The sequence below is a fragment of the Calonectris borealis genome, chromosome 6 (assembly GCF_964195595.1).
Source record: "Calonectris borealis chromosome 6, bCalBor7.hap1.2, whole genome shotgun sequence".
NCBI lineage: Eukaryota > Metazoa > Chordata > Aves > Procellariiformes > Procellariidae > Calonectris > Calonectris borealis.
This window is the reverse complement of record NC_134317.1, coordinates 29,670,559-29,692,136: the sequence shown is the minus strand read 5'-3', so window position 1 is coordinate 29,692,136 and position 21,578 is coordinate 29,670,559. Positions and strand designations below refer to the sequence as shown.

Here is a 21,578-nt window from a genome sequence, read left to right as displayed (position 1 = left end):
TCTAACATCAGGGAAAAAACCATGAAAGGAATCCCAACACCTGAAGAGTTTGTACGTGCATGCTTAGCATAAACAAAACACACACACAAAAATCCTGTCTGGCGGGTCACGTGGATAGCTCATAGTGCTGTATTTTAGCAAAGTTACAGTCTATGCATCAAACCATTTTATCCACTTAGAGCTTTAATTTCAAGGTCAAGGAAAGAGTTTAAAGGCAAGAAGCACATTGGATGGGAGGTCAGAAACAGTGATGGCCAAGGATAATAAAAATTACATTTTTGTGGCAGAATTTTTATTTCATTTTTTTTCTGATGTGGCACTTGCTAATTTCTTGCTTTTAACAGCACCATGACAGAATTGCTAAAACTAAGCTACATGATTTAGCAGAAGCGACAGCTAGAGAACTGCCACAGAAGGGGTACTGTGCGTTAATTACACACAGGGTGAAGCTAGTCTTTTGGACTCAAGTTTATGGAAGGTGGAATGAAGCCTGTAGTTATACTTACTTTCAATTCTTTAATCATGCTTTAAATCTCTGGCAGGCAGATTTTTTTTCTGAGACAAATTATAAAACAAAGCTCTTACATAATCTGAGGTTGGCAGACCTTTAAACAAAGAGGAGCAGGACCTGCTGCGACAGATAAACCACACAGAGATGCTCTGTGAAAAAAGAACAACGGGAGTTATTTTAGCTGCTGCTGTCAGGCTTCGGCACTGAGCACCTTCATCTCAGGGTGACCAATGTGGCACATAAAAGGCTTCCATTTCATGGTCGCAATAAATTCTCTATCTCAGTCCAACAGAAGGCTTTACAACTTTGACAGCTTTTACATTTGTATCATTCCTACGGATAGTTCTTGGAAAACAATTTTGTTCTGATAGGTTCTTCAATCTTTAAAAAATGTCAAAATCAATCTAGAAACCAATCTGGAGCCAAGTAAGCAGCTCAAACTGGTGTTAATTATGCTACTTTATCTTCGCATTTTAATTGAACGCCTATTTCTTTGTTGTTTTTAGCCTCCAGCATGCTTCAGGTTTATTATGTAAGTAAACTATCAGCCCACGCTAGCTGCAGCCTGCAGTCACAGCACCCATTAATCCCCGCAGCACAATGCCAGGGGCTGACAGCCGATGGCAGGGCAGGCCTGCAGCAGGCACACGCTGGCCACTAGCCACCCCGGAGCACACAGCACCTCTCAAGGGGCACAGCCCCACTCCCCGGGCTGCTTAAGGCACGGGACACACAAGGGCCTTGGAATATGAAAGCAGGAGCTTTTATCAACACCATTATTTGCTGTATGAATTAAAACAGGAAAAGATGCAAAATTTGGAGTAATTTCACTGCAAATGTTTTCACACCTCGGAGGAAAAGAGCTCCAAGTCCACACAACAGGAGATGAGGAGATAGCATGGTAGTCTCAGGTCAGATAAAGTGTTTCACTATATGCCTCGCCATCCCTCACGCACTGCGCTCCCCCCCCCCCCCCCCGTTGCTTCTAACTTACCCTCATCTCCACTCCAGAGGTAGCAGGCGTTTTAGCTTTCAACAAAAGCCACGGTGTATTTGGTTAGTCACCACCCTTATTAAACAAAAGGAATTTATACTACTGTTCAACTGCTAAAAAAAAGTTATTTGCACTTTGCCTGAGCCCTGTGCTTCTCCCTTAAAGCCATCCCTCCTTCCAGAGGAATTACAGACATTTCCAAAGATGCAACTTGCTCCAAAATGGAGGAAAGGGCATTGCAGATTTTTAAAGCCATGTAAATGTTAAATCTGGATTGATGGTAAACATAAACTTTCTATTTCCTCTGCTCAAGCTCTTGGGTACTGCAGTGGGGTGTTGTAGCAGCCTTGAAATTCAGTTTTAGCTTCTACCTTACCCATCAACCAAATTTTACATTTACGAGTATGTTGGATTACACCATGATTTTGAATTAACCACAGACACAGCCCAGTTTTTGCAATTACATTTATTCTAGATATATCAAGACTTAAATCTTATTGAAAGCAGCTACATCCATTGATTGTACATAATCTTCAAAAGCTGTTATTCTCTCTTCCAGCATATCTGTTCCAACTTTATCATCTTCAACAACGCACTGGATCTGAAGCTTTTTGATACCATAGCCAACCGGTACTAGCTTGGCTGCAAAAAAAAAAAAAGCAGCAAATTAAAATTGAACTGACCAAAGTAGTCTGCAGGAATACATAAAAACCATAATTTGCTCCATATTATAGACTGCCTAATCAACACCACAGCATTCATTACAAGGTGGTCGAAAAGGGTTTGTTTTTGTGGGGTTCCCCCTCCCTCCAAACCAGTGATGTGGGTGTATGGGTGTTTGCTTGCTGCATCAGGACCTGAACAGGGATGTGCAGGATAGCAGAGCCAAAGATTTAAAGCTTGTAAAACCTGTATTTGAATCTTAACCCGGCCGCTGCACTAATACACCTTTTTGACCATTTCAAGATACTGAAGTAGTGTTTAATTCTCACCTTGTTTTAGCTACCCATATTTTCAAAAATCAGCAAAAAGTGACCATGTCTACCTATTCATACGCTGTCTTAAGAGACTGCAACATCTCCCCTCTCCCTGCTTTGAAATTTTCTCCTACTTACAAGATCCCCAGACCAAGCCATCTGCCTGAATGCTTCGAACACACTCCTCTAGTTTGGCCATGTCTGTCTCATCATCCCAAGGCTTCACATCAAGCAAGATTGATGATTTGGCAACAACGGCTGGTTCTGGGGGAAGAAAATCGCCATTAAAAGCTAGGAAATTTTCAAGAACTCATGAATATACTTGCAAACTAGTTTTACAAGAACAACTTTTCCAATTTCATCAACGAGAACCTCCTCACATAGCTGTGACAGGCCTCTTGTACCAACACACATTTCAGAAGCATTTAAGCTATGCATATCCCAATGTTCAAGACATAGATACGTATGTTCTTGAGAAACAGTCTCATAAGAAAACAGATTAAGAAGCTAACATTGTTTGTTACATAGGAAGTCCTTTTCAGAAGATCTGAGAAGGAGCTTAATGCCGTGTAACAGTTTATTTTCCACAGAGGGAATACTGCAACTGCTACAGTTCTGAACAGTTCCAGACCAGTAGCTGTGGAGGGACTTGCATATTGCAGCCTTTCTCTCAACTTTTAAGTAAATCCTGGGGTTCTCTCTTTCTAACTATGTTAAGGTTCCCATTTGCTATGGGAAACGCTAATTCGAGTGAAGCTAATTACTCCCATCTCATTCTAGTCAAGTTTATCTATTACAGTTAATTAGTGTTTCTAGCCATCTTGTTCAAATGCATGAAAATTAACCCAGGCATAAAAGATTATTAAGTTCTTGGTAGACATACTTTTGGACTTCTTTGATTCATATTGGGCCAGACGTTCTTCCCTCAGTTTCTTTGCTTCTTCACTTTCCTGAAAGAGAAATCTGAAGTTACAGAAGAGCACCAAAACCCTGCATCTTTAAAGCATTACCAAACTGACTGGCATCTACTCAGGCAAAAACAAATCATCACAACTGTCAGCCGAAAGATGGTGATTTTGTTTTATTCATCATGTAACCAGTCAAAGTAGACAGTTCACTCCATTGCAACACATTTCTTTCTAACTCTGTTCTGCAAAGACAGATGAATTTGAGAATTCCGAGTAGGATCTGCTATCAAGGTCACAAATTTAGGTAACTCACAACTAGTTAAGGCAAAAATCTGCATACCTGGGTATTTCTAAAACACCCAAATGTAATACAAAAAGGTCGCAAGTACCTCCTCATCATCAGATCCAAAAAGATCAATGTCATCATCATCTTTGCTATCTGTGGCTGCACCTGTTGTGTCCTCAACATCAGCAGGACCGTATTTCCCCAAAGCCTTCTTTACTCCCGGCAAGCTGAAAGAAAACAGCAGATATTAGGAACCTACTCAAATGTCAATACAAATCCTGCCAATTTGTCAATGAACCTACAAGTGCATTTGTAGTAAAAATGCTGTGCTAAAAAAGAATCTAATTCTGCTACTTGAAAACAGAACCTCCCCAAAGACAATCCTCAATGCTCCTGACATGCTAGTTGAGACTACAGCAAATCCCATATTCAAAGATTGTTCATCTAAGCTGACATGATCCTGCCCAACATTGCTGCTCCACCCTAGTATACGGATAGGAAAAGCTTTCTTATTGGAATAATTTATCTGCAATATATTCCGTGTACGAAGTTATCAACTTCTTGTTCATGCTTCCCTGCGAGTATTTTCATTTGTTTAAAAACTAAGTGACAGAAAACACATTGTTGCAAAGTAACTGATCCTGTGACTTTGGACGCTTCAGTGAATGCTTTACTCTAAAAGCTAGCTCTCAACAGCACGCGAGGGACCAGGACCCCCTGAATTAATCCTCTCCTATAGCTCGTGAAGTTCTGTAGTCTTAGAATAAACTCGTAGTTCTATTATTACTGTGAACTGCTGTTATGAGAGTCATAAAACTAGCTTCAGTTTTCAGGAACTAGAAGTAGTTTCCACAGAGTGGACTTTGTAAAGCAACTTTATAATCTCAGTCCCCTTTAGCATTGTTAAGAGCTTTGGAAACGGACTGGTGACTGAGCCACCCAACTTTACAGGAGTTCCCTCCAAACAGGACTGAGGCACATAGAGGGGGCAGTGCAGCAATACTGACACTACCTATGCTGTACCTTTTTAGAGAGGCCTGCAGTCTCCATGGATGTCAATACAGCACCTTTCATGAACACTAAAATCACTAAAAAAGAAAAAAGATAACATTTGCTTTCATATTTCCCCTTCTTTATAAGTGCTTCTGCATTGCAAATCATTGATTTTGCTTTACCTCCCAGGACTAAAAACCTGAACGAGCCACTTTCCTTATTTATTATCCATGTACTGCATGTTTATCTTTAAAGACTCCTGTAATACTTTCTAATCCATTATGATGTTGCCTTTATGGGGTCGATTACTGCTACATAATTTCCAGCTTTCAGCATAGTTACCTGTGTCAATGGCAGCAACAAAATTCAAGCCTTTCTTGTAAGCTTTAGCAGAAATCTCAGCAACTGAACAGAATCAGGTTGCCTGAATTCTAACTGAGAAGTGTAATGTACTGATAGAAGAAGTCTGCTCTGCTTCTAGAGCTGTCCCTGTTCCAACGGCAATACAAAAAGCCACATGGCACCAATGAAACACATTGTTTTGTTCAAACTCGAAAAAACAAATGCAACACTTCGTAGGCCAGTTCGCACATATATTCCAGCTTTACAATTTAACCATACCTTGCCTTTTGCTTTTCGTACGACTTAATATGATTGTACCACCGAAGAGCATGAAACAAGTCTGCAGGAGGTGGGGCCGCGATTGCTTCAAAGACTGCTATATCAGCCTGAGAAGGGACATACCTGCGGAGAATAAGCCGAAGTTAACCCCCTTCCTCGGCGCACGCAGGAAGATGTGAAGCAGCAGCCGCTGAGCACAGAGACGACCGCGCCGCAGCGGCAGCTCGGTGCGTCCGCCAGGCTGCTGCTAGGCCCAGCGGCGAGCACCGCATAAAGTGCGAGAAGCCAGGCGGGCTCGGCACCGCGGGCGCGCTGTAGCGGCCCAGGAGCTCGGCCAGCTCCGGCGCTGCGCCTCCCATAGCGGCCTTACGGCAGCAGCTGCCGGGGACTGAAACACGCGCGTGCCTGAAGGCCCCCCCGCGCCGGCACGGCCCCCCGCCCCCCCCACTGGTTCCGGTCAGGCCAGCGGGCCTCACCGCGGCCTGGCCAGGCTCGCCTCCCCCGAGCCCCAGCACTCGCCCAGCCGCCTCTCACCCCTCGATATAGCTCCTGTCAGCCAGAAAATCATTGAGGACCCGGAGGCCAGCGGCGGACTTAAGGTCCCCGAAGCCCATGACGGCAACGGCGCGGCACACACGCTCCCGCCCGCACCCCGAGCCCGACCGCCGCGCAAAGAGGCCCAGCAGCCCCTGCGCCGGCCTTATATAGCATCCGGTATCCCTCCGCACGCTTGAACGCACATATACCCCTCCGCAAGAATGAACCGCGAAGTAGTTCCTCACCAGTTGGTTGCTCCAGCGCAGGGCGTGCAGCGGACAGGACATCAGAGGTGTGGGGAGGGATCTGAGTAATAAATATGAAGTTAGTGATAAAGCCCAGAAAGCTTTTCAGTGTTACAAGGGTATTGTAACATTCCCTCTACCCTCCCCTCCCCCAATCCCCCTCACTCCCGGAACCGCAGCACCAGCGGAAGTTGCCGGAGTTGAACGAAGAAAGAAGCGGAAGGAGGCGGAAATTGCCGAGGGTGGCGTGGCTGACGGTGGCCGAGAAGGCGCGGGGAGGAACGGCGGAAATTGCCGAGTTCCATCGTTCGCTGATGACCTGACGGAAATCCCCGAAGCGGTGAGTTCCGAAGATTGCCGAACGAGCGTGTCGGAAAGCGACGCACGACGCTGCGGCTGCCTTCTCCGGAGATTGCCGAAGGAGGCCCTGGGGGGTGGCGGAAAGGCCCGAGGCCGCCACCACAGAGGCCGAGGTGGAGGGTAGCCCCTACAGCGGCGGGAAAGGCCGAGGCGCCTCCGCCGCCTGCCCCGCGCCAGGTAACGGCGGATGCCGCGGCAGGGGCGGCGGCGGCGCCTCGGCAGTGCGGGGCCGGCGGGCTGCGGCCGTGCCGTTACGGGCGCCCTTCTCCTGTCGCCGCTCCCGGTGCCCTTGACGGGCTCCGCAGTGGGCCGGGGGCTGCCCGGCGGGCAGCGGTGGAGGCGCCTCCAAGGTGACCCCCGCGCCGGGTGGCGCTGCCGCGGGCCGTGTCCTCGGCCCCGGCGCTGTGGCGGAGCGTCCCGGGGCCCGCCGGGGAGGCCCCGCTGGCAGGGGTGGGGACGGCAGGCCCGCTGCGCCGTCTGGCAAGGCCCCGGCGCGGTCCCTGGGGAGCGGCGCCCGGGGGGACGGGGTGGGCGGGAGCCCCGCGCGTGGGCTCGCCGCAGGCGCCGAGCCCGCTTGGTTTCTGGCCGCAGCCGCCGCTGGGGACGGCGGCGGAGCGCTTGTTGTGTGCCTTTGCGTTTGTTTGTAAACACGGATCGATTGCAGTGAAGCTGCCACCCGTTCTCGATGGCTGCTCTCCCCTCGGCCGTGCTGCCGGCAGCTCTTGCAGAGCTAGTGGCTTGACTTGCACCGGTTTTACTGCAAGGTGACATACACGTATATGAAGTATAGATAGTTATAAAAAGAGAGCTGTATCTTGTAGTTTAAGAAAATAACTTCTTACTCCTCTGCACATATAGGCACATACATACTTTTTTGCAACTGGTAGAAGTTTTTACTCTGCCTGTTTAAAACCTGTCAGCAAACATTTGAACTGATAAAAACTCAGTGCTGTTTTCTCTCTTACCAAAGCACCATGCTTCGACTACCTGCTGTCCGCAGGGCCCTAGCTGGGGTCGCCCAGTCCTCCAAAGTGTGTGGTAAGTATCTCCAGTTTGGGCATGTGTGCATGGTGATAAAATTAACGTATGTGTAATTGACTTATTGAAGGACATGTACGCGTACTTTGTTTGCAGCTCTGGAATTCTATGGTGTGCTCTCTAAAGAACTGAAATTGTATCAGTACTGTATAACTGTAAGATAAGAAGCGTGGGGTCTGACGGTTTGCATCTAGCAGAAACTGAAAGTTTTTGTTTTCTTTTTCCATGTCTCTCAGGACGTACAACTGCGACAGCAGCCAGCAACCAAATAGAGGTGTTTGTGGATGGTCATCCTGTGTTGGTGAACCCAGGAACCACAGTACTTCAGGTGTGGGGAGTGGCATGCAGGATTTTTCTTGGACTCCCCAACTCACTTCTTGGCAGCATGCTCTATTCCGTATAGCAAGAAAAACCCTTTGCATTGTTTCTTACAATTCTTTAGGGGTGTTTTCGCTGACTGTGATACAATTTCACACGGCGGAAATCCTTTGGGGAGTTCAGTGTTTGAAAAAGAAGCATCTGCCATGATTGTCTGAAAGAAGATGCATGCAGCTTGAATCCCAACTGCAAAAATTTATGCAATGCAATAACAGACTTCGATAAATTCTGGTTGAAATTCTAACTCTGAATTCTACGTGACCTGGTAGTCTTTCAGAACCTGTTAATTTTGTATCTTATTAAAGTGGTGTCTCAGGTAAATGAGGGATTGTCTCCTTTTGGTTATTAGTTCTTATGATTCAGAATGCTGATCCTTCACTGCTTTTATTCTTCTTGGTGTGGGAAGACATGGAACCTGGATCTCCCAGCCTGTACTCAGCATTGTTGCTTTTCAGGCCAACATTTCAAGTAGATCTTTTTCCAGTCTCACTTCTTTTTAAGCAGCCGTTAAATGGGGATGTGGTATAGTGAGTTAGAACATTAAAGTACATAGTGTTTATTTCAAAATATATCCCTCATTCTTTGGATACAAGTTACTAATTTATTTAGGCATTAGAATGCCCCTAGCCGGAGTCTAATGTAATATTTTCTTAAGTGCTATTTTTATGAGCTTTTTAGTTTTGCTTATGTGTGATAATTTTTTGTAGAAATCATCAGAAAAATTAGATCTTGTTAGTTCTTTTTTATTGAATTCAGTGGTGTTTTTTCTGGCAGGCATAGCTAGCACTATAGCATAGATCCCATCAGCCATGGGGATTTTACGCAGGAAAGGCCGTCTTCATCTGTTCTCTGGAAATCTGTCGTCTCTGTCCTCCTATCTCTTCTTCAGGCATGTCATGGAAGACTGTTTCCGAGTTTGGGGTTCTACTGAAGTTGAAGATTGGCTATGCTCCAGTACCTTTGTAGAGAGTTTCCATGTTGCTGAATTGTCAGAAGTCATTATGCCCACTGTTGTTTCCTTTATATTTTTCAAATTTTCCTCTTTTGTGCACTTTTCTTTAAATAGTGCATGCTTTCTTTAAAAAGTTATTTTTATTGCTAGTGTCCTATCTATTAGAGAGAATTCTCTCTATTTTTGGAGGAAAAAATGAAAGAGAGGTCAGTTTTCATTTCCTCAATCGGTTACAAATTTGGGAAAAGATAATTTGTAATTGATAACCTGACATGTTTCTGTTGATCGCTATTTTTCATTTATGGTCACTTCTTAAGATGAAAGGTTGAATGCACTATATTCCTGAGCACTAACACTGTTATTCTTTGAAAAACTGAATAATGTTTTATGAGGTGGAACTAAAAGGTCTAACTAAAATTTAATTTTCCTTTGTTTATTATTCTTTATAGGCCTGTGAAAAGGCTGGAATTCAGATACCTCGTTTTTGTTACCATGATCGTCTCTCTGTTGCTGGAAACTGTAGGATGTGTCTTGTGGAAATAGAGAAAGCTCCCAAGGTATTGTAGATGTTTCATAGGAATTACAATTTTCTGCTGTGCTTAGGGCCTGGTTTAAATCTTGTAAATAATTGTTTCCACTGTCATTAGCACACAAATTATCATTCAGCTGCTCAAAGCAGGTTTTTCCCTCTTCTCACTGGACTACAGTGGTTGCCTATGGATCAAAGTCAGTTCTCAGGCTCCTATGGATTATCTTGCTCCTGGATGTGAGCATTTGATAGCTGTGCGTTTTCAGTTGGATATATTTTTATTTTCTGTAATTCAGGCTTCAGCCGCACATTTTCAGCTGATATTACACATATAGTAAGCTTCAGATACTGTATAAATTCAGCTGTAGGATTAGTGTCTGCAGGTTTGTTCTACCTAAGTAGAGATCGGGGTTACTTACTAGTTTATATTTTAATGCATTATGTACCATTGATGTCTGTTGTAAAATAGTAGTTGACTTCAGGACTGAAGGCTGTCTTCAACAATATTAAGAAATATATGCAGATAGTTGAGGCATTCTTTTGGAGTTCAGTCTTAGATTAATCATTTATATTCACATATAAAACTCTTTAGTTCACCTCAATTTGAATTCCATAGTTGGAGCTTTGTGTCTCTGGATATGTTGGGTTATCACTAAAGATGGAAGTCATGATGGTCTATCTCATGACGTAATTGAAAAGTAGGAGGGATTCGTTTTCTGAGCAGGAGTTTTTGTTAATCTTGCAGTAATCTTGTGAAAAATTTTATTCCAAGACTTGTATAGGCTTTGTCCAACCAAATGTCTAAAATTATGAACTCTGAACTTCAGTTCTAGAGATTTTCCAGATCTCTGCTGAATGTCTTTGATTTGCCTTGTACCTGTTACAACTGACTTTCTTCTTGCTATTAACCACTTGAATTCGAACCCAAAAGGGTAAAATTTTGAACTTTAAAAATAAATAAATCACAACTAATTAACCTTTTTATATAGCAGATTATTAATAAATATGGCTTCTAGTGACTTTATTGGTTAGATTTTTCTTTTTTTTTTTTTCTTGCAGATACCTTGTTATTTCTACAACATGTTAAATTAATAACAGATGCCTATGTAAGAATTTGGGGGGAGGGGGAGGTTGGCGTTTGTGCCCATGTTGAGAAGAAATATGTTGTGTTCATGCTTGCTTTTTATGATGGTTGCAGCCAGTTGCTGCCTGTGCCATGCCAGTTATGAAGGGCTGGAACATTCTGACAAACTCTGAGAAGTCCAGGAAAGCAAGGTACCTTTCTTTTAGCCTCCTGTAGCTGATTAGTTGTACTATCTGCTAAACGATGTAAAGTTGACATTAACTTTAATTCCTGAACCCAACAGAGAGGGTGTAATGGAGTTCCTGCTGGCAAATCACCCATTGGACTGTCCTATCTGTGATCAGGGAGGAGAATGTGATCTGCAGGTACAACATCCAATTAAATTGTGTAGACTTATGTATTAATACTCTTGTCTTAGGTGAAATTGTGCTTTCCAGCAGCCTGAATATGTCTGTTTTCTATTGTCTGTTCTAGGATCAATCGATGATGTTTGGCAGTGATAGGAGTAGATTTAGAGAGGGAAAACGTGCTGTGGAGGACAAGAACATTGGCCCATTAGTCAAAACAATCATGACTCGGTGTATACAGTGCACTCGATGTATCAGGTAATGTCCTTTATTTTTCACTGGAGAGAGTACAGAGCAGGCATATTTATATCAGTTATTACTTGTGAAAGAAACACCATGAGAGGCAGTCAATTTTTCTTATTTCTTTTCTGACTGTACTTAACAATTTTATTTCTAGTAGGGACTGGTAGCTGGTTTCCCAGAGCTACCAGACAGCTGTCATGCAGGAAATAGAAAGAGATGGCCAAAACATGAACGTGAAATCAGAATTCTACAGGGCAGAACTGGTGCCATGGTGTTAGTGCTAGAAGGGATTTTAAAACATTAAGTGACTTTCTCAGCCGCAGTTGCAAGATTTATTTATTCTTGACAGCCTCTGGTACCTGTATTTATGCTGTTCTGTAGTCCTGAGATTCAGTACCAGCTAACTTGAGCCAGAAGGAAAAGAATACAATGTGCCTGCCTAGTTCTAGAAAGAACTTGTTGGTTAGGACTAATCTTGGACTCCAGCAGTGAAATTCAATGAACACTGAACTGCTCTGTGTTTTGATTTAACTCCACTTAGTTTTTGTAGCCCCATCTGAATGAAATTCTGCAGATATATAGTCCTGCGTGCGATGGCACTGACTATTGCATCTAAACAATTGTTTTCTTCTTTCAGGTGTATGAACTAAGGCTAAGGTTTTATCTTAAGAAAATGAAATAAGGGTTGAAACATGTGCTGTGTTGCTGTTGTACATTCCAGATTTGTTTTCCATTCTTTTTACATCTACCAGGTTTGCTAGTGAGGTTGCAGGGGTAGATGACTTGGGAACAACCGGAAGAGGAAACGATATGCAAGTTGGTACTTATGTTGAAAAAATGTTCATGTCTGAGTTATCAGGAAATATTATTGACATCTGCCCAGTTGGTGCTCTTACCTCCAAGCCATATGCCTTTACTGCACGCCCATGGGAGACAAGGTATGCATCTTAACTCATACTGAAGATGCAGCTTTCTCTGATTCTGTCATACACTTTATCTTAGAATATGTCCACCTGTGATACCAAGGGTTTTCTCTGATTTTTATTCTCTGCGTTTTTGTTGTAGACTTTTCCATAGACTGAATCTTAACACAAATTCTCTTATTTACGCACAGCTCGTTCAAGAAAAGGAAGAATGTTATAGTTTGTAGACTATTCTTCCCTTATTTTGACTCTGAAATGTTTTGGACCTGTAGGTTGTGCTGATTGCTCAGCAAAAAAAAGGTGTATAAAGGAAAATTCAAATTCATTAACTCAGTAATTGTTGAGGATATTATTTAAAATATCTTGTGAAAATAAGCTCTTATATGTATATCTAAAGCTAAACCTACAGCACTTTGTTTTTGTTGTTGGTTTTTTTGTTAATGCAGTCTGTTGCTGCTTGTATGTAGCAAACTGCAAATGGTTTATTTGTTCTTCTAAACAGGAAGGTAGAGTCAATTGATGTTCTTGATGCAGTTGGAAGCAACATTGTAGTGAGCACGAGAACTGGAGAAGTGATGAGAATTTTGCCAAGGCTGCATGAAGATATCAACGAGGAATGGATATCTGACAAAACAAGGTGCGTGGGAGGTGTTTGTTGCCACGTGTGTGTTTATGCACGCGTTAAAGGCACACTTTGCAGAACCAGAAATGTGGTCAGTAGCACTGACTTCTGGATTCCACTGTTTATATTGTCAAGCTATAGTGAAAAATAATTGGTAAAACATGTTTTTAATGCTATAATTGAAGTTACTGAGTTTTCTAATGTTTTAATTTTTGTAGCTTTTTTTACAGTAACTTTTTTATTTGTATCACAGATTTTTTGCTTGTTTTTGAGAAGGAAAAGTTAAACTTTCAGCGGAAATATTTCTTGTGTTTCTCTTTTCTAATCATTGCAAGCTGTAAGAAAACTCAGTGTTAGAAAATATTTAGTATACACAATTATCTTTGTATTTGCTCTTTAATAATAGTGGTGTTCACTTAGGTTTGCTTATGATGGTCTGAAGCGTCAGAGACTCACTCAGCCAATGATCAAAAATGAGAAAGGACTATTTGTTTATGCCTCATGGGAGGATGTGTTAACTCGTGTTGCTGGTGTGGTAAGAACAATTTTCAATATATGTAGTGTAAAATTAATTTCTAAAGCTGGACATATTACAATGATTAATATGAAAAGTTACATAGAAAAGGGCTTTTTTCTTTAAGGTTAGAGGGGAGCATTTGACTTCTAATCCATTGTATTTCCACTTAAATTTCTTCTTTTGAAATATTATTTCCTGTTTCATGGAATAGACCATCTGAAGAACTTCGTCTTACCATGATTTCATTTGGGGCATTGGGAGAGAAATTACCTTTATTTAAATAGGAAACTAAACTTCCTTCAGAAATCTAGGAGGAAGCAACTTTCCTGAATTACTCTGATCTATCTGAAGACTTCTTTAAATTTGTTTAAACTGTGCTATCACCACTTTTGCCGTCAAAGCCATTAATTCTGTATTACTTATATCTGAATTGTGCTTGCCTCAGTGCTTTCTCTATGTGGAGATTTATTCTCCTGCTCAAATGAAGTGCTGCATGACTGCTCTGGATTTTGATTAAAAATTTTATGTGGGATGAAGTAGAATTGAATAACTGTAATTGAACCTTCCTCAAAGATGTTTTTGCCTGTGGTTCAGTAGCAGGGTTTGTTATGAAAGCTATTGCCTCTCAGATAATACCTTTGAGTTGAGTTTACTACCTGAGCTTGTGTTATGGAAGTTTGTATTCTGTCTGCACTGTAGCTTCATTAAAATAAAAGCATTCACCAATCTTCCTCTCTTCACCACACCAAATGAGAATTAGCCACACGTGAGCAATAACTCAAGTGGGAGAGACCTGCATAGAATATCGAGAGATGTTCTTTCTTATCGTGAGTTCCGAAGGAGCTGGAGTTGCTGCTTTGCGGAAGTCAGACACTGCTGATCAGTTTGTGCTACTCCAGGCCAGCGGTTGCACTGCTGGCTTTGGCAGATCCTAATGTAACAAACATTTACCTCAGCCAAGCGGCAGTTTATTTCAATGGTTTCTTTTGCTTATGTTTATACTTTCTCTCCAGCTACAGGCTGTCAAAGGTAAGGAAGTAGCAGCAATTGTAGGAGGACTGGTGGATGCAGAAGCACTAATAGCTCTGAAGGACTTATTGAATAGAGTGAATTGTGATACGCTCTGCACTGAAGAGGTCTTCCCTACTGCCGGAGCTGGGTAAGAGTTCAGGCAAAGTTTGTCTGTAATTAGTATGTTAATAAACTTTCCAAACCGCAGATCATCTCATGGTAAGATTCTGAAATGACCAAGGATAGCAATTGCTGATGCATTAGCAGGTTTTGTTTGAATTTACAATATTCATTTATAGGCAGTATTTATGGACGGTGAGTTGATACACATAGTCTCTACTACAACAGGGGTTGCACACTTCACTGTATGCTGAGGCTGCTGCAGTTTAACAGTAGGCTACTGAAAGCCAGTTACACTGTGTTGTAAGTTGGATAATTGAGTCTATTTCTATTTGTGTTGTGAAAACTATAGTACAATTATGATCTTGTAAACTGTGTAATAGCAGATGAAGCTTGTGAAGGCTGATAGTAACTGTAAATGTAGGAAATGGCCACATTGTAATTCCTTTAATGTTTTGCTGTCTCTGATACTCATGAAAGAGAGAAGCTCTTACTTTTTATTTGGGTTAGTAATTCAGATTGAGAAATCTCTTCTTTCTCTTTCTCTTCCTGAGATGAAAAAATATTTTGAACATCTAGAATCTTTACCATATCTTCATTCCTTCCCTTTACTGAATTCTCTTTCTTTCTTACATCTTTTTCTTACAGCACAGATTTACGCTCTAACTACCTGCTTAATACCAAGATTGCTGGAGTGGAGGAGGCAGATGTCCTGCTTCTGGTTGGCACCAATCCACGCTTTGAGGCACCGCTTTTTAATGCTAGAATTCGAAAGAGGTTTGTATTCCTTGGTGGTGAATAAGCATGCAAATCCATTTGGATTTGATACAATGCTCAGGTGGGGCCGCAGGCAGTAAGTTGAGAGCGTTCATCCAGATGGACTCACTGGATTTAGTTCACCTTTTAGTAAAGGGAATGGTGATATATGTGTAGAAAAAGGGTGCCTCTTCTCCCTGTAGTGTATAGCTATGTTTTGTTCATTCTCACTTTGACATTTTATGTAAGTTCATATACTCAGGCATTTATTCCTTTGTTACATTACACAGGCACCTCAGATTTTCTATCTTACAGAAGTTTGTTAAAGCATATTCCTTAGAGAATTATTTTCAGCATCAGTTTACTGCTTTTTGTATTGTTGTTGGAACAAATCAGACTCGCTGATTTTAGAAGCAGTCATTCAAGTTTAACATTTTCTTTGGCAAGTAATGTGGCTTTCCCAAACTTTTGAACATAGCTAATTCAACTTTAACAAGATACGTCAGCAGGAGACAAATGAGATTTATAAAAGCCCTGTCCTTCCTAATGCTGGGATCTTCTAAAATACACAATTTTAAACAATAGTGGCCTTAAAATTTTGAGAGGAAAAAATGCAATGAAATTTATGAACGATTCGTATATTTTTATAAGTCTATGCTATGAGAAGCTGCAAAAAAGGAAAAATTTCTAACCAGCTAACTTTTTCTCTGTTTATCTAAGAAATAAGTGGATTTCTAAAACTGTGAGCACAGTCAAATTCAGAATTCTTTCCTCCTACAAATGACTTTAATTCTGAACTAACTAAGAGTTAAGTCAAGCTAAAGAAACTTAATAGTAGCTGTAGGTGTGGGGTTTTTTTTGTTTTGTTTGTTTTTGCCTAACACTGGAAAAGGTGGTTTACAGTTGTAGCACCTCATTTTGTGCAACGTTTTTTTCTACTGAATTGGCAAAAGCTTGAAGGGAGGGGGGAATTGAGTTATGAACTTCTCATGTGAGGTGTGTTGTTGCACTAGTTCCAGAATGTACGTAGAGAAATAGTCCTTCTGAAAAAACCTTAAGCTTGCTTAACAGTCAGAATAATGCTAAACTGCATGTTACCAAAACAATGAATGCCGTTTAAATTCCTTTGAAAGAATTTGCATCCTATTTCAAGTTATTGCTAAAATTATAATCAGTGGCTTTGGTTGAGTAAAACTCTGTATTTCTTTGATTTTTATAAAACGTTTGCTGTGTTTTCAGCTGGCTTCACAATGACTTGCAAGTGGCCCTTGTTGGCTCTCCGGTGAATTTGACCTACACATATGATCATCTAGGAGAGTCCCCACAGATACTCCAGGACATTGCTTCTGGAAAACATGCATTCTCCAAGGTACACACAATTTAAGAGTGGGACTGTTGCATTTCAGTTGTATTGAATAATAATCTGAATTCCCCACAGAGATAGATTTGAAGAGATGTACCATGTTGTATATGGGGTTATTTGCTTTTAATCAAATGCAGAGATGAGGTAATGATTAGTGTGCACCGAGTATGTGTGAACTGTTTAATATATTCAAGTGTGTAAAACTTTGCAGTGCAGGAAACTTCTGGAATATTTCTTGGTTGCTTCAGCCGCTGCTGTTTCCACTTAAGTGTCTGATTATCAAGAGTATAATTCTGTATTGACGGGGTAGCGTACTGCTTATAACAATTTCTCTTGGCTTTATCTCCAAATGAAACAATGGCCATTTCAGAACCGTAGCTTTGCGTGGAAGACTTATGTAGAAATTACGGGATTTATTACGTTATCTGCACCAAGAATTGTCTTCAGAGCCTTGGAATGAATTTCTTGATTCTTTACTTGCACAGGTCCTCGACCAGGCCAAAAAGCCAATGGTGGTGGTAGGTAGTGCAGCACTGCAGCGCAGTGACGGAGCAGCTATCCATGCTGCCGTTTCCACCATTGCACAAAACGCCAGGACTAAGAGTGGTGTTGGTTCTGATTGGAAAGTCATGAACATCCTCCACAGGTTTGCTTTAAAGTTTTTTTGGGAGCCACTTTCATTCACGCTGGGCCTACACAAGTTACCACAATGTATGTGTGCAGATTTCTTTGTGTACACATAAGCGACTTATCAGGTTAGAACCTGTAGAGAATATAAAAAATAGAAGTACAAACTAGCAGAAACTTTTAGTAAAAATGGCTTCCTTGACTTAGCAAACTTTTCAGGCTCTCCATGAGATTTTAATAATCTATTATGTTTAAATGTAGAATTTAAAGTTTAAATTTAGAGGTATAGAATACAAGAGAGCTTAAGTGCTCAGTAGAAAGCACAGCAGACCAGTGTCACTTGCTAAATAATTGCTTTTTATCTAGAGGAAGAAAAACAAACAAAATGGCAAGGGTATTTAAATAATATGGTTTCTTATAATATTCCTTTTACTGTGCAGTTTCTTAACTGCATAGTTAATAGAAAAGCTTCAAAGCTTTTCATTTTAGGGCTTTTGGTCTTAGTCAGTCAGTTTATTGGGATATTATTCCTCTTAATAGGCAAGCTTCTCTTGGGACAGTCCTTCCCCACTCTTCCTAAAATTCTGTCTGTCAAATTGACAACCTCTGTAAAGGAAAAATTATTTCAGCAAATGTAGTGGTGCTCAGATTCAGAGACTCAACAAAGTCCTTCTGCCAAAAGCAGCTTAATTGATGTAAAACTAGTATAGCAAGAGCAGGGCTTGGTCCTCTGAAGGGAACTTGAATATAAAATCCTGCTGTTGAAACTGAAACATTTAATACCAAAACACTGATGAGTTAAAGAACGCTCATGATACCTTTTTACATGTTGTTTGGCAGTCTTTCATATTACTGACTTCCATGCTTTTGGTGCACCATCCTCTCTACCTTAAGTGTAAAAACCAGTTTAACTTAGTGGAACCTGTGTGTCTGACTATGTCAGACAAACATGAGTAACATCGAAAGATCTGTACTCTACAGAGAGAACCTCTTTTCTTTTAAATATAATTGTAAGTCTGGCACCTGATTATGCAGGATTATGCAAAACTGTTTCTCTGGAAAAGAAAAACACTGCCAGAAAACAAGAATGATTATTTTATTCTTTTAAAATTATTTTTATGTGTGAATAAATGAATAGTGATGAAATAGTGGTCTTAAGTCTTAGATGCTTCAGAGTAGCTGATGGTCCAGTAGCTGGTCTTTCATCTTCCATGTGAGTGCCCTAAATTAAAGGCCTGTTGAGCTCAATTCATAGCTGAAATGTGAACCTTAATGTTCCAGATAACAAGTGAGCTGCCTGCCACTTGGCCCTGACCTGGAATGTCTGCCTTTATTTTGCTATCCCATCTTAAATAGGTGAGGTTCCTCGTGAAAACTTCAAATGGCATCAGTTTGTCAAAATGCAAAACCAACTGATATTCTGTCAAATACTCTGTCAGAATTTTCAGCTGCCTTTATGCTTCATTTTTGTCCCGTTACTGTTAGAGACCTCTTACATCCCTTTGAAATATTTAGTCAAGAAAAGAAGTTAGGTCTGTTCTGATGGCAGAGGGAGAATTCTGAAACAACTTAAGAGTCATAAAGTGTTTCTTCCTACAGGGTTGCAAGCCAGGTAGCGGCTTTGGATCTGGGTTTCAAACCAGGAGTGGAGGCAATTAGGAAAAATCCTCCCAAAGCATTGTATCTCTTGGGAGCAGATTCGGGTTGTATAACACGTCAGGATTTGCCAAAGGATTGTTTTATCATCTACCAAGGTAACTAGTAGATGTAAATTAAGAAATTTTGCTATCTAATAGCTGGAGAGAAAGCCTGAACAGTGGCATATTCTTACAAACATATCTGACCCTTTGATAAATTGTAACCTTTATTTTCTGCCAAGAAGTGGACCTTCCAACACATAACTGAGATACTGGTTACCTATTTCTTAGGTAAAAATGAGAAACTGTTGATGAGTAATAAGGGAGTATAAACCAGTTAGGTCTTCTGGAGAACAGTTTCAAACCTGGCAGACAAAATGGCATCGGTTCCCAGCTGTTCTGTCATACCAAAACATGGTCTTATCTTAATTCATTAAGCATCCTTGTTCCAGGAGCCCCCCAAAGCTGCGTGACTATAGAGACTGAACTACCTTTTACTACTGCTTGTAGTCTGTTCATTCTCCCCGAAGTATTAGGCAAGTAAGACCTCAGAGCAGTCAGCCTGATAGGCTTTGTATTACTGGTTAAGCAAACCTTATAAACTCCTTTTTTCTGAGAACACAGAAATTCTGTATTGTGTTAGTAAAGCATTTCTTTTTATTTTGACTTATGTCTTACATGGTTGTATATTGTTTCCTCTCTCCATATATTTAGGACATCACGGGGATGTGGGAGCTCCCATGGCTGATGTTATTCTCCCAGGAGCAGCATATACAGAGAAGGCGGCCACATACGTGAATACTGAGGGCAGGGCCCAGCAGACAAGAGTAGCGGTAACACCGCCTGGGATGGCAAGGGAAGACTGGAAAATTATCAGAGCTGTCTCTGAGGTACTGTTGCTGTTACAGATTGCTTCTAATAAAAGTATACTGAGAGGTTAAGTTCCTTTTATATTGAAAAGTGTTTCCAAAAAAGAAGTACGTTTTCAGGGAAATACGTGACTGTAGTCTTAAGCAGTAATGTTTTGTATTGAATCCTTTGTTGATTCTGTGAGTTAAATCATATTGTTTCCCTTCTGAGGATAGCACTAATATTGTAGCTGCTGTATGCTGTTGGAATGCCTATCGGGTGAAGCTTTGTCTGCAAATTCCGTTGGTCTTCATGAAGTGCTTTAGAGGAAACGGGTGGGAGGATGCAGTTTCTTTTTAGAAAGAAAACAGCATGAACTCTGAGGACAGGATCTGGTATCATTAGATAAGGTCAAATATGTGCTTGCTAGTCACTCGGAACAAGATGCATTGATAATTGTATCAACTTCTATCACATTTGGTGGTAAGCTAGGGAAAGTACAAGTGACATCTGTATGGAAGGAGAAAAGTACTTCTTTTCTTTTTTTCCTTTGTATAGCAAACAGGACAGCCTAGTTTTTTAACATGGGGAAGTCTAACTGTAGGCATCAGAAGTCCAACACAATACTGTGACTTTGCTTCAGTTTGTACATTATAACTGCCTGTGTTTTCAGGAGTGTAGATTTTTCCTGATTTTACTTTAGGTATGTTAATGGATTGGTGCTCTAAACCACTATGTATTAAATCCCTAGACTTGACGGCATGTCTTTCTGTGAATCTCTTAGATGGCTGGTATGACCTTGCCTTATGAGAACCTTGATCAAATACGGAAGCGTTTAGAAGAAGTATCTCCTAATCTGGTTCGATACGATGATGTGGAAGAGGCTAACTACTTCAACCAGGCAAATGAATTGTCAAAGGTAACCAAAACTGAAGCATCTGGGCATGATTTAGTGCTGTTACATAGTTTGATGCTTTTTAAAGCAATTGGCCTTCTTCATATGTAGTGCTACAAGCATTCTTCAACCTGCACTGAATGCAGAATTCACTAAACAAATGCTTTGGTAACAACTTCCTATCATAAAGCTGACTTTGTTTTTCTTCCTTTCGTGCCACAGTTGGTGAAGCAACAGCTTCTTGCTGATCCTCTTGTTCCACCTCAGCTCACAATAAAAGACTTTTATATGACAGGTATGTATAGTATGGCCTTTCCACTCTGAAATCAGCAATACATTTTACTTAGCTTTACTTTACTTTACTTTAGATTCTTATGAGGCATTTGAAGCTTTCCACTAAGATACGTAGGATTTGAATCTTTTGAAGAAAAAAAATTTTCCAGCAAAATGATTTGGAATTTGCATAAAGCAAGACTATTGGACTATACTTTCAACTAAGCAATTTTCTTTATCCTCTTTGTATGCAGTTCTGTACTAAATCTCTTTTATATTGTGTCTGTGTATAATTTTGAAAATGAACAGTTATAATACACTGACATGTGTTTGGATTTTTTTTTTTCAGATTCAATCAGTAGAGCATCCCAGACAATGGCCAAGTGTGTGAAAGCTGTTGTTGAAGGTGCTCATGCAGTAGAAGAGCCAGCCATCTGCTAGAGACTAATCAGACTGCTACCACCTCCATCCAAGTATTTGTTGCAGTTAACTGCTGTGACTGATACATTTTTTTCAAAATCTGTTTGCTAGGTTGTTGTATTTTTCTTTTCTTCATTCACACTTTCATCAGTTCAAATAGTCCCATAATATTATAGGACTGTTGTGTCTGAGAGAACATGCAGCACTCAACTTGCTGTACCCAGAGGCAGAGTACATGATGATTGTATACAAATAAATTATAATGCCAAACAATCCATTACCTATGTCGTTCATACAGCTCACGCTTCTTGTATGGAAAGAACTCAGTAAGCAACTCGGACTCAGTAAGTCTTGATTTGCTGGGAGCAAGTCTACCTGGCAAAAATACTAGATTGTAACCTTCTTCCAGAGTATCCAGATATCTTAATTTTAAGCACTGGTGAGAGTGTGAATATGCTATTTTTGTAATGCACTTTCAGAGCAAGTTGTCCCTCTTTAGAGTCAAGCATACCTGTTTATGTCAGTGTTCAGACCTACCACTGCTCTAGATATTTCTATGTTT

General features: G+C 40.9%; 2 protein-coding genes and 2 non-coding genes across 7 annotated transcripts; 1 reads left to right on the top strand and 3 right to left on the bottom strand.

The window, feature by feature from the left end:
- Nucleotides 1-1,956: 1,956 nt before the first annotated feature.
- On the bottom strand, nucleotides 1,957-5,987 carry EEF1B2 (eukaryotic translation elongation factor 1 beta 2). Of its 2 annotated transcripts, XM_075153436.1 has the most exons (6): nucleotides 5,825-5,987; nucleotides 5,291-5,413; nucleotides 3,780-3,903; nucleotides 3,366-3,432; nucleotides 2,621-2,746; nucleotides 1,957-2,147 (listed from the first exon to the last, which is right to left on the bottom strand). In XM_075153436.1, the coding sequence occupies exons 1-6, from the start codon at nucleotides 5,902-5,904 to the stop codon at nucleotides 1,993-1,995; spliced, it is 675 nt and encodes a 224-aa protein (XP_075009537.1). In that variant the 5' UTR covers nucleotides 5,905-5,987; the 3' UTR covers nucleotides 1,957-1,992. The 2 variants fall into 2 exon arrangements, with proteins under 2 accessions (XP_075009537.1, XP_075009539.1); XM_075153438.1 differs by lacking the exon at nucleotides 5,291-5,413 and having other exon boundaries at nucleotides 5,825-5,976.
- LOC142083964 (small nucleolar RNA SNORA41) lies at nucleotides 2,994-3,127 on the bottom strand. Its single transcript, XR_012674198.1, has one exon. It is a non-coding gene; the product is annotated as a small nucleolar RNA SNORA41 (small nucleolar RNA).
- Nucleotides 3,505-3,582, bottom strand: LOC142083961 (small nucleolar RNA SNORD51). The gene has a single exon (XR_012674195.1). It is a non-coding gene; the product is annotated as a small nucleolar RNA SNORD51 (small nucleolar RNA).
- Nucleotides 5,988-6,253: 266 nt separating the features above from the next.
- Nucleotides 6,254-21,289, top strand: NDUFS1 (NADH:ubiquinone oxidoreductase core subunit S1). Of its 3 annotated transcripts, none has more exons than XM_075153433.1 (19): nucleotides 6,254-6,412; nucleotides 7,403-7,470; nucleotides 7,707-7,798; nucleotides 9,250-9,357; nucleotides 10,528-10,604; nucleotides 10,697-10,778; nucleotides 10,888-11,018; nucleotides 11,756-11,941; nucleotides 12,429-12,563; nucleotides 12,969-13,083; nucleotides 14,079-14,224; nucleotides 14,845-14,973; nucleotides 16,192-16,321; nucleotides 16,801-16,961; nucleotides 18,542-18,696; nucleotides 19,294-19,469; nucleotides 20,213-20,347; nucleotides 20,546-20,618; nucleotides 20,946-21,289. In XM_075153433.1, the coding sequence occupies exons 2-19, from the start codon at nucleotides 7,407-7,409 to the stop codon at nucleotides 21,035-21,037; spliced, it is 2,187 nt and encodes a 728-aa protein (XP_075009534.1). In that variant the 5' UTR covers nucleotides 6,254-6,412; nucleotides 7,403-7,406; the 3' UTR covers nucleotides 21,038-21,289. The 3 variants fall into 3 exon arrangements, with proteins under 3 accessions (XP_075009534.1, XP_075009535.1, XP_075009536.1); XM_075153434.1 differs by having other exon boundaries at nucleotides 6,254-6,609; XM_075153435.1 differs by lacking the exon at nucleotides 7,403-7,470 and having other exon boundaries at nucleotides 6,255-6,412.
- The last annotated feature ends 289 nt before the right edge of the window (nucleotides 21,290-21,578 follow it).

Bases quoted from the DNA above. Each gene is read 5' to 3' on its own strand.
- EEF1B2 (XM_075153436.1), bottom strand. From the start codon at position 5,904: ATGGGCTTCGGGGACCTTAAGTCCGCCGCTGGCCTCCGGGTCCTCAAT. The intron at 5,414-5,824 runs GTGAGAGGCGGC...TATTCTCCGCAG, and splicing joins GACAGGAGCTATATCGAGGG to GTATGTCCCTTCTCAGGCTG. The intron at 3,904-5,290 runs GTATGGTTAAAT...GTTTTCTTTCAG, and splicing joins TACGAAAAGCAAAAGGCAAG to CTTGCCGGGAGTAAAGAAGG.
- NDUFS1 (XM_075153433.1), top strand. From the start codon at position 7,407: ATGCTTCGACTACCTGCTGTCCGCAGGGCCCTAGCTGGGGTCGCCCAG. The intron at 16,322-16,800 runs GTACACACAATT...TTACTTGCACAG, and splicing joins GAAAACATGCATTCTCCAAG to GTCCTCGACCAGGCCAAAAA. The intron at 18,697-19,293 runs GTAACTAGTAGA...CCATATATTTAG, and splicing joins TTGTTTTATCATCTACCAAG to GACATCACGGGGATGTGGGA.